Below are 12,547 nucleotides of genomic sequence, written 5' to 3'. Positions count from 1 at the left end.
TTTTTTTTTTTTACATTATAAATTAATTTCTAAATTTCAAAACTAATTTCTGAATTTTTTTATATAATTTCGGCTGACAAATTAATTTGAAATAACGCTACTTCTCTGTTCTACAAAACTCTGGAGATCAGTTATAAATGACAAAGCTCTTGATATAAACACAAACAGCGCCTTGTAAAACAGCAGGCAGTAATCAAAGGTCAGCTTGTTAAATGACTCTTAAACTTCTCTTCGTCAAGACTCTCAATTAGTATCACTAAGGTTACCACAGACAAACAAATCAGGAAAATCCAGTTAGCCAGAAACACTTGATTAGCCAATTGCACCTCAAAACACAGGTCCTTTTAACAGATTCTGCCAATGAGGGACAGCCAACATGGGTGTTGTTTTCTGATAGTTACTGTGAAGTGTTTACTGCCAATATGAGAACTAGACTCTACAAAACTCTATGTTCACAAACTGTCCAAAACAATTCAAAGACAGAGATGCTATAAAGAATCAAAGCCAAAGGGACAGCTTCTGGTACAGAATACACGCAACATATCCACCCGGATGTTTCTGTGTGGTTTGGGATGGCAGATTTTCAAGAGCACCTAGAAGGGGAAGTAACATTCAACATCATCTGTCTCTTTGCGTCGATACTGAGCGTGACAGATGGGTTAAAGGTTTTACTCGGCATTTCATAATCGTCCCCACAGGGAACTGCGATCCCTAGACAGCCACATCCCTGTCCTGTTTTCCTTCCTTGCGATGCAGCACACGCAAAATCAAATCTAATACTGGCAGACACAGAACATCTTTTAAAAAACTTTTTATTATTCAGATCAGAATGTGATTTTTTTTTTTTTAATATCCAGTGATGTTACACAACGTTGACTCCTTGTGAGTTCGCAATTGTTGTGCTGGCACCAGCAGGCTTTGTTGCTGCAGCTGTGCTGGAGATTAGTGGTTGAATTCCTCAAGACTTGTGTAATTATATCATCACTTGGTCGAGCCGGCCAGTGTAAGGTTCTGGTTTTACTGGCGTTCGGGACAGATTAATTATACGTTATATTGTGAGCATTTAAAAACGTTTTGGAAAACCTTATTTGAAATCACTCCCAATTTTATTGTCGTGTTAATGCTGCATGAAGAAATATGACTGCAAGAACAATCAGATTTTTGACAACAACTACAAATAACTGCAGGTTAAGTGCTATCGACTCACTGAATGGTTGTACGGCCCTGTACATGTATATGGTTCAGTGGTGTAAACTTGATCCGTTAATCTGTCTACAGGATGAATTAGTGCGTGTCTGTATTTGAGAGGAAAGCCACGTTAACTTCACCGTATGTGAGAGATTTGCTCTTTGAAGTTTTAAGGATGGAGAGCTTGCCAGATTTCACACCAGATTGGTCTCAGCTGGCCTGTTATGAATATTTAAACATAGTTTCGACTTTCCAGCAAAATGCAAAAAAAAGTTATAATCTAGATCTATAATAAATGATGAATATATATTTTTAAGGATAACATTTACTGGTTTTCTAGTAAAAACACCCTAGTAATTTTGCATGTGTCGAGATCTCAAAATATTATGGTCACTTTTAAGTTTTTTTTTTTAAGTTCAATCCTAACAACTCTAGCAATAAGATTCAAGCATGGTGATGTGAGTATGTAAGACACAGTGCTGCTGCACAAATAGCATATAAAACAACTCATAGTAGATTTATACAGGTGGAGATGGGGAAGGTGGAGGGACCTATGGTGACCTTGTGTCAAGTTGTTTAACTTTCTTAGTATCCTCAATTATGTTAACAACCCGTCAGGTTGCGCCATCTTAAATATATTTTTTTCATACATGTTAACATTTGTTTGGCTTTGATTGAACTGAATACTGTTAGTTTCTATATTGCCTAAATTATTATTATATTGCCTCGGAGCTGTGTGGAGTACCTATTATGATGGACTAATGCATTTTCTGGGGTTTTAAAAACTTGATCCATTCACTGTCGTTATAAAGCTTGAAAGGGCCAGTACATTTTTAAATATAACTGTATTTTAGACTGTATTTTCTGAAAGAAGAAAATCATATACACCCTAGGATGGCTTGAATTTTCATGTTGGGGTGCCTTTAAATTGTTAATATACAAATTCAAAATAAATGACTTTTTAAAAATAAATTATGATATCTTAGAAATTTAAAAAAACAACAACAAAAGGTTTAAACAATACAATACATTGCTGTTTTTAGCTGGATTTAGGAATGAAGCCCGTATTCCAAAACAGATTAATAATTTAAGCAGTTCAAAGCCATATTTGCATGTGACTCTCAAGCAAACATTTTAGCAGGGTGTACGTGGCCTTAGTAAATTTAGTCTCTCTCTAAAAAAGCATCCGCTGTGCCAAATACCAGCAGCTACTAATCTTAACTACTTTTTTTTTTTAATACAATTTTAACCAATAGCTCCATGCGAACTCAGACACTCAAATTTAGACAGAAACATTTAATTATCAAATGATCTTGGTTTTTGTTATGGTCAATTACACTTGGTATGGTCTGAAATCAAAAGTTTTTCCAAGACCAAATTATACAGGGCATGCTATCTGCATTAGCTTTTACTACTCAATTTTTTTTACACATTTTATGTATTTATAAAAACACAGTTGATCCTCAACTGAAACATAGCCTACAACCATGGAGCAATTTCCTCAGTTTAGTCTACGAAACACAAGCATTAAACACAGATTACAAATATTACTCTTTAAACGTAATATCTGCAGGTGAAATCTGTTACTTCTTCCCTTAGAGTTCCACACCAATTTACTCTCACTAAGCCTTTGCAAAGCTTTGAATGCAAACGGATTCAAAGTATATTCAAGCATCTTTGCATTAATGCTCGATTTACCCCGTCTGCTTCAACTGCAAAACAAAAAAAAAAACATAAAATGTTGGGCTTTTCAAACCAGCGCGAACAAGAACAAACTGGATCCAGCCATCACAACTTTTATCTCCTTATATTGCTTTTTCTGAGCAATAAGAGCCGCGTTTGTCACGTATGCCGTTTTGTTTACACTGAAAAATTGATGTCACGTAGCCTATGGGACAGGGTCAATAAATCCTGCTACACCCTTTCCTTTTTGACAATATGGAAAAATGAGTTCAGAGTTAAGAATATAAAAACATAAAACCAGAGCTACTCAGCTTAGGGGCCTCACTCCTAATATTGATAGCATTATCCTACATTTAAGAGCTCAGCATTTACTAACCCATATGTTGTGACAATTGTCCTGTAAATTTGTTCAGTAAAAGTTCTCAAGGTCACCAGATGTACTGGCGATTTGCAGCTTAACCACAAATCCCATCATGCACCCTGACACTTTATCAATGCCTCAAACGGGAGACCATTAAGCACCAGAGGCCATTAAGCTGACTCGAGTAACTGATCTACGACCATGCTTCCCAAATCACATCTAAACTTCTATATACCACAAAGCATATCGGTTTAAGATCAGTTATGGACTTACCTGTAAGATTTGTGGAGAGCAGGAGTAGAGCGTCGCAGGTCAAGTCAGCTGTTGCCCTGGAGATTAGTGTAATCCAGATGGTCAACACCTGCAGCGGTGGTGCAAAGAAAGGAAATTTGTGAAGGGAAAACAAAAGTGTGGCATTAGCATCCATCTGGATATCCAGAAAGAGACAGCATACAATAGAAAAAGTGAATCAGGTCAACATCTGTCTCATGCTAATGCAGGTACGCCTGTCACACGGTTGTGCTTCTAAAGTCATACGCTGGCCGTGTGGGAAAAACAGACTCGAATGTAAGTTGCTTTCGAAGAAGTGAAACTTTGCTTTCCCACTGATTAACATGACTTGAATTTTTCACGAGGAGACTCAACAGAATAAATTACATTTTAATTTAAGGCTCCATGAAATTGGATGCATTATTTTCCATTTTATTTGTATTTTTTGGTATCATGAGTTTCAAATAGTGCTGTCAAATCTGTATGTATATGTATGTATATATGTAGATGTGTACTGTATTTATCTGCTAAATATCTGCAATTCAGTATTTATTTTTTTTTTTTATTTAAAGTGGTAGTTCTTATTCTCATAAACGATCTAGCACTAAATTTTATACTAAATTCCTTCTAACTTTGATTTTAAAAAGATTTAAGCTCCAAGATTTAAAAGATGTAATACCCAGGAGACCAGGGCTTTCATTTCAACATTCATGTTCAGGAAATGAGAGGAAAAAAAAATCACAGATGTGACCCTTGTGCCTTAACATCACGCCGACTAAATGACTCCCTCTAACCGACCTAAATGCAATTTATTATTTTCAAGCTGAATCCATTAGATATGTTTTACTAAACCACAGCTTTAAGACTAATGGCTCTCTGAACAGCGAGAGATGGTGAGGTTCTGTCTCTGCTTGATTTGCTGTTATGTGACCGTCTCTAATTCATAGCCCTGGATACAAATACCCTCACAGCACACAAAACCCATACAAAGAATAGGGATGAATGGAATAATATCACTTTGCTAAAACAGAAATGGACAGCAGTCTATGACCGAACCCAACACATTGCACTTCCACTATCAAAGGGCTTGAGGCCCTCAGTCATAAAGCTTGCAAAGGCCCCAGATGGTCACATGACCTCTAAAAGCTTTTTTGGGACAGCTGGATGATCCTTCCATACCCCATAATGAAACCATGAAAATTTATACCACCACTACAGACTCATTATGTCAACGGAAAGCAGCATTGTCACGTCGAGTGAAGTCTTTCAGCTAAGCGCTAAAATTTTTACTAGCTGTACAAAAATGACTGAAAGCTCCCAGTGGCGTGAGGTGAACAACCCGCTGTCTTCTGGTCCCTGACCTTCGTCACATGAGGACAGGTTTACAGAGTTCAGTGTTGACAGCTCTAAAGACCGTCTGCAGCACATACTCCAGCTAGCGGGAGACAAACAGCGGGATCGAGGAGGGAAAAACAAGAAATACAGCCCCTGGTGTGTTTTATGAGCTGGCAGACTAACACTCCTCTCGCTGGTCGGCTGCTGGCTTACTCGCCAGTAATCTTCTTGAAGCCTTGAACTGCCTTTTCCGCAGGTCCTTCCAGAAACATCCCAAACGCTTATTTTTTTCATGGCTCTCCCAATCCCTCTGCTGTCTCTTTCACAGACTTCATCCAGGCTGACTTGTTCCACAAGGGCGCTGAAGGCTGGTTTTGTGTCGAGGGACAGTTGTGCCTTCAGACTTTCCTGTCACTTGGAACAGTTTCACTTCATCACCCTCAGCCACCAAAACTGGAGGACCATTGTATAAACCCATATGCTGGACAGGATTACCCATGAGGGCTTCAAGCTGTACTGTAGGCACACCATAGTTTGACAAACAACTGGAGAGCTTCGCAATGACATGACCTGAGGGGGGCTAACTAACTAATAGCAGTGACACTACTAACTTAACTACAATTTTCAGTAGCCTGACAGCAGCTCTATGTAAAAGTGTAACTTGTCCAGTATCAGTCAATTTTATTTATGAAGCCTTTTGAAATCTGATTAAAGGTGACATATAATAAAAATTAATGAATTAATTAATAATAAAGCATAGATAAGAACCATAAAGATGCAAAGACTAAAGTCTCAAAACCAAACAGGTATTCTATTCGCCCCAACTTCTACACGTCACAGTGTGGGTTTATGCAAAGAAATGAAGGCGGTTTATTTTCATAACAGCTCCCAAATGTTTATGCAAAGAAATTAAATCATGAATACTTATGGTGTTAAAAGTTACTCAGGTAGAAGTATAGATACTAGGGTTTATTCTCTTTATTTGTGCTTCCAAAAGAGGATGCAACTAGAAAACAGTGGTTAAGCTGTATTCACCACACTGTTCCAGATCAGTTTAACACATATATTAGATTGTGTTCAGGACTGATTTATCCACCTGCAAAGCAGCTATGCTGGCTGTGCAGAGACACAAGTGAAGCAATTCCAAATTGACAGTATGGTGACTGTAGGTTACGTTACATTTTCTTATAAAAAGAATCTGCTAATTAACGTTCAAATGAATGCAGACATTTTTACAAAGCGCAAAGATGAGCGCAAGTGATGCATAAAAAGAGAATACTAAGTCATGGGACACGGCTCCACATTATGGTAAGGGCCGTAACATTTTTGTATTTGGCAAATCACAATGCACTGGATAGCTGGCCAATCAGAGTACACCTCGCTTCTTTAGAACAATGAGCTTTGCACAAATGGACCCATTTCAGAAAGGCAGGGCATGGAAGAGTACAGTATGTACAGTATGTGAAAAAAAATGTTTTTTTACGTGTCTGCACTTAAAGGGGTCATATGATGCGATTTAAAATGTTCCTTTATCTTTGGAGTGTTACAAGCTGTTAGCGCCTAGATAACATGCCACCTAAAATGGCTAACTTAAACACACCCCCACTTTTCTAAGTCACAGAGTGAGTTTATTTTCAAACACTGCCCAAATGTTTACGCAAAAAAAGAAGGTGGAGTTATAGTGTTCCTGCGGCAGCATGTTCATGAGACATTGTGTGACCCCTATATTTCTTCAAACAAGACTTCCCTGTTCAACTAGTTTCACTGCATTCACCATACTAGTTTGGCTGGTGAACTGCACCAGCTTGATGAGCACCAAACCAGCACAAGACAGCATAAACAAGCCTTAACCAGCATAAAAATTCATGCAGGTCTAAACTCATCCTTTCAACAACAGAGCTTTTTGGTCTTGCTCTCAAAGCCAAGTACTTAAACATCCTTGATCTCCTTCAAAAGTAAGAACAGTACAACACACACAATACTGTTCGTTATCAAAACACCCCAGACTCTGCAGGGAAGCTCTTAAGCACCTCTCTGATACTCCCCCTAAGAGACTGGGAGCTAATGAAAAGGCATCAGGCCCAGAAATGAACTACTGCTGTCTCAGTATACCTTCCCTACATGCTGTAGGTGTGACACCTCACATTTCAAACAAAGACCACACTGTCTAACCTTGTAGCCTTTACCTCATTTTGCCTTCTTCTGTCTCTCTTAAGGAACTCTTTAGATTGCCCTCTGCAAAGCAGAACGGAGAGCTCCCCTATCACGCGTGTACAGGGCCGGTCCCTGAAGAACCATGGACAAGGAGAGACTACTAACCGCCTGAGAGGAGCAAAAGAGCTTTAGCAGAACCCCAGGTCTTTTAACAAATCAAGGATGAATGCAATGAGACACTGGGAAAAGGGGCCTTGTGGGATAAAAAGCTCTGCAGCTATCTGAAATAAGCTGATAAGTGAGAGAAGATATAACACCATGAGGAAATTAGATGATACTAAATAGCCATTACTTGAGGAGTCATGGGTTTCATTCCCCTGAAAGGTACTGGGTCAGAAAGTTCTCTTGGTTTAAGATCTATGATCATAAGACCACCTGAATAGAAAAAAAGCATGCTTTATAAAACTGCCTCAAACCCATCTCAAGCTATTCTCCTTTTGGTTATATTTAATATCAAGGCCCCGTGATCAAGGCTCAAGTACCCTTCACTGACATCAAATGTGTTTATTTTAAATTATTATAATGGATATCATTTAGCATTATCGTTAATGTTGTTCAAGTGGCCATTGTGATGATTCAGTTTTAAACTGTACTTCATGATGGCTTGTTTTTCTAAAATAAAAACATAAAAAAAAAATATTTGTGTTTAAAAATGTTTACAAATAAGTAATGAAATGAAATAAAAATGATAAAATTAGTACAAATAAAATATACATATAATTTATTTGGAAAAAAAAGGTTAAAATAAATTGTATAATACAATATATTACTTTATCATAAGTTTAATCATAAAATGCAAATATAAAATAAGTACAACAGAAAAATAATAGAACTATAAATGCAATTAAATAAAATAGTTAAAAATTATTTAATGAAAAAAAAATATCTCACCAAGTAGCTCAGATGCTTGAGCTTCTAATCACGAGTTTTTAGACAATAAACATCCCCTAAAGAAAGACCTATCGGCTAATTATTCGTACATAGAATCTAGATTACAAAGGTCAGCATCAATTGCAGTCTTTGTGTGGTAGATTTTCATTATCAAGCACGAAATACCATCCACGGGTCATATGACAAATTGATAAACTTTACATGACCCGTTTACTTTCTTTCCTTGAATAGTTAAAACAAATGACAGCACATTTAAGTCATAAATGCTTCCCTAGGTTTAACACAGGACATCTGAAAAATCTGAAACATCCTAAAATATACAGTTGCACTGTCTGGGCCATACCTTGGGAATGACTGGTCTAGGATAGACGCTTGGTAAAACAGGAATGAGATATGCTTTGGCACAGTCTATAAACTATTTATAAGGCAATGATATATATACGAAAGATGTCATCTTAGTGAATTTACCTAATGGCTCTTAACCGTTGCTTTCCATCTTCCCCATTGTGATTTGCAAATAGGATGTAAAGAAAATGCAATTTCAACTCCCACCCCTAGCACTGATCCGTATTCTAGCAGAACTTGAAGCTAGTCTGGCTCTTTAGAAGCCATTGTTGAGCGGCTTAGAGCAGATCAAATTCTATCCAGCATTGCCTGCATGTTTCTCCGAGGCAGGTCTATTTTGGGCAGAGAATCAAACATCTAATCCTCCTTACAGTCCGAGAGGATAAAAAGCCACATTTTAACTAGCTATGTCCAAACTACATTGAACGATATCCGCTTCTTTCCTCCTGATTCTGTCTTGCCGTCTCTGCCTGCACTTCTTCTCCTCTCTCTCCTCTGTTGCTCTTGATGCCGAACTTTTTTCAAATTAAATCCGACAGACTGAAGTCGCAGTTGGAGAGGAAAGGTCCAGTTTCGCTGTTGTGCGCATTATGGCAAAGCCTTTCTAGGAAACAATAGCCAGACTTAGTCACAAGTGTCTTATCGCTGTCATACAGAGTTTAAGATGGCGCAGCTATTCGACTCAATTCATGTTTGCGAAAGCTAGGTTAGTGTACTAGATCTTGTTTGAAAAAATTTATGCAAGTTACAATAAAAAGGAAAATGCAGCAGATGCTAAATAAAAATATTAAAAAGTGTAAATGTTAGAGAAGATTTCTATTTCAAATAAATTATGTTCTTTTGACTTTCTATTCATCAAAGAATCCTACAAAAAATCAGGGTTTCCATAAAATACGAGGCAGTGAAGAGCATAAAGAAATATTTCTTGAACACAAATTCAGCTTATTAGCATATACATTTTCTAATAATATTTCACCATATCATTATTTTTACAGTGTATTTGATCAGTCACAGTGGACATTAGATACTTCTTAAAGTGATAGTACACCAAAAAAAGTTACAATTCTGTTATCATTTACTTACCCTCAAGTTATTCTGAACTTGCTTTCTTTAGATGATTACAAAAGAAGATATTTTCAATAATGTGGGTAAACAAACTGGCGTTGGTGCCTAATGATTTCCATATGGAAGTCAATGGGGGCCAAAAAGTGTTTGGTTAGATTATTTACATTATTCAAAATATCTTTGTTCGTGTTCAACAGAAGACAGAAACATATACAGGTTTGGGAAAATTTTATGATGAGTAAATCTCTCTCTTTTCTGGGTATCTCTTTTATGTTAAAAAAAAAAAGCAATACACAAATAAAAAATAAATCTTACTGACCCCAAATGTTTAGCACTGTTTTCTTCACAGCTGTTGCAAATAACAGGATTGAAAAGATGATATAAGCAGTCAAATGTTCCAGTTCAGTTACACTGCATCAGAACTCTTGGAACACTTCTTGACCAATCAAATCAGTGGGCTGAAACTAACCGCTGTATAAAATCTTAATGACAAACCCTGGCACTAAAATAGTTACTGCTAATGAGAACACTATGATTTTATGAAGACCAGAATAACACACTATTACATTCATGCAATGCTTGGTATATTTTTGCTCAAACATTCTGCTCACATTCTGCTCAAAAGCCTGTACTGCATAAAGGCCAGACTAAATTATGCCTACTCTTACCCACCACAACCCCTAGTAAGAGTCATCGGTTATCATTGCTGTTTAAAAGGCTTTATGCCTCCTCTGATCAGCATTAAACTCTCTGTGCAAAAACCCCAAAATGCCACATCACAAGCACTTGGAATTGGGTTACTAAACTTCATTTACCAAACTAATAAATTCTACAATTTTGCTTTAAAAGGGATTAGTTTAACACTGTAAGTTGCATTAGGAGCAATAAAATCTTTTGCCAAATTGTGTTCTGGTCAGCCTCGTAACATATCAGTCATTCCAAAGAACAAAAAACTGCACTATGATTTTATTAGTATTCATACAGATATTTTAGCACACATATTGTATATTTTGATATGTTTAAAAAGACTGAAAGGGTTTATATATGTAAACAACTTTAGAGACTTATATGAACAATTTGTTTGAAGTTTCCAGAATATTACATTTATGAATTAATGGATTAATTTTGTACTTTTTTAAATGATACCTTTAATGTCTAATGCAATTTTCTAGCAATAAACAAACTGAAATTAAAAACACATATTTTTAAGCAAAGCTTCACCATTGGTTTCTGAACATTTTGAGTCCTGCTGTGCCTTTCCAATAAACTTTTTGTGCAAATACTCACAAACACTAATAAGGCATCTATTTCCAGCTCGATGCAATATTAAAATGACTATTAATAAAGCATTTCATTTGTGAATAAATATTTATTCCAGTGCTGAAGTTTAGCAGAACACATATTATGCAAAACCATCTCGCCAATCTGACTCAGTTCATTTGAATTCTGGCCCTGGAGAGGCTGTTCTCATAACAGTAACGACAACAACCGTGAGCAGTGTGTTGACCCTGTTTCTCAGTTGTTTGAAATTAGATATTATATTTTGTGGTCAGTTCTCTGAGGTCAGCTGAGGAGACTGGCAGTGGTTCTCTGGCAGCAGTGTTGGTAATGTGTAATCCTGCTCTAACAATAGCCTTTAAAACACAAGAACAGCACACGTAGCGGTGTGCTCCACGAGCTTCTCCTCTGTCCACTGGCTCAGCCTGCGCTGAGACAAATGGCTTGATTGGCTGGAGCCAGCCGCTGTGCTGTCTAAAGCAGTGTGCAGTGTGAGCATAAGCCCGAATCCTTCCAGTAAAGACTGAACGACTAGCTGCTGAGCCACAGGCGCTGGAGATCGCCGACCAGCAAAGGAAGGATGATCTTGGGATACAAAGGCTAGAAATCCTAGGGATTGATGCCAGCCTGCTGGTTGAAAGCGCAAAGCCAGTGTGATCCCACAGCTCCATCTGACAACTTCAGTCTTTGGGGATTTAAATCTGAGGGCCGGAGGCACTATAAAGTCAGCTTATTAAATGTTCTGTGGGTTAATAGAACTGTGTGTAACTTATGTCACTGTTCACTGATATACTCAGCTTTCAAATCTTCTTTTTTTCTCTCTCTGAAAAAACTATAATTAAACACATTACATGCTTTCTAGACTAATACGAAGCAAGGTTATGATCGATAACAAATTATTATGAAAACTAAACCTTTTGGTGAAAACATAGGGTCAGCTAAAAGGTTTAATTTAAGCCCATACAGTAGTTGAAATATGGTCCAATTTTCTACAAATTTTTTATCCTAAGGGTCTGGCTGATGAGGCGTATGTCAATGCATCGTCTCAATGTGACTAGAGATTTTTACAATCCAACACACTGCCATTCACCTGCTCCTGACTGTCTTAGTGCCAAGCCACAGACCACACCATGACCATATGGTATGGTATGAGATGCCAAAGCAGGAGAAAGAGAACACAAGAAAGTAACTAATAGGACTGGGGTGGGAAAAAAAATACTGGAATCAAATAATTTTTATGACGTGTGTTTACATTAACAATTTTTAGACATCTACATTCATTTGCCAATGCAGGCTGTACTACAATACCAGTGTCTGTCTCAGACAGCAACCCACAGGCTGCCCACAGTCCATTCAGTGCCATGCATATTGCACACAAAACTAGATAGCACTGTCTCAGTGCAGAAAAATGTAATCTGTTTGGTTGGCTTTACACAGCTTTGATACAGTTTTAAAGATGACTCAATCAATGGAAGTTACTAATAAGAATGTTACCATATAATAAGCAGAAGTGTCAAATAAAATAAACAAAGAAAATAAAACGTATTATTATAAAATATCAATTTTAGTCATATAATGGTTGTGTGCATGTAAAATTTAAGCCTTCATTCATTGAAAATCATAATTAAAATCCTTACTGAAGTCAGTTGTGAGTGAGTTGTGAGTTGAACAGGAGAACTGAAAATCACAAATCATATATTACTCTTGGATTTGGAGTCCAGTCCCATGAAAATGTGTAGTACATCAAATAAAAACTAAAACTTGTTGTATTGATACGCGTGCATATAATATGCAGTACATGCGATAAAAAATTTGTTGGCGTGCATATGATATGCAGTTTTTACATACATATAATACACATCTACTTTTTTGAACGTACGTTGATGTCAATATAATTTCCAAACGTGGTCTGTTCCT

General features: G+C 37.1%; 1 protein-coding gene across 2 annotated transcripts in view; it reads right to left on the bottom strand.

Annotated features, from left to right (window-relative positions):
• The window catches only part of crhr1 (corticotropin releasing hormone receptor 1), a 96,385-nt gene that overhangs the window by 64,073 nt on the left and 19,765 nt on the right, over nucleotides 1–12,547 (bottom strand). For both annotated transcript variants that reach the window (XR_006248723.1, XM_043232034.1), the window contains exon 2: nucleotides 3,506–3,593. Coding sequence is in view for 1 of the 2 variants with exons in the window: in XM_043232034.1 (XP_043087969.1) it covers nucleotides 3,506–3,593 (88 nt within the window). In the remaining variant the exon portion in view is untranslated. The remainder of the gene's footprint in view (nucleotides 1–3,505; nucleotides 3,594–12,547) is intronic.

Source organism: Puntigrus tetrazona, chromosome 3 (assembly GCF_018831695.1).
Source record: "Puntigrus tetrazona isolate hp1 chromosome 3, ASM1883169v1, whole genome shotgun sequence".
Taxonomy (NCBI): Eukaryota; Metazoa; Chordata; class Actinopteri; order Cypriniformes; family Cyprinidae; genus Puntigrus; species Puntigrus tetrazona.
The sequence above is the reverse complement of the archived record's forward strand: the minus strand, read 5'-3'. Positions and strand labels throughout refer to the sequence as shown.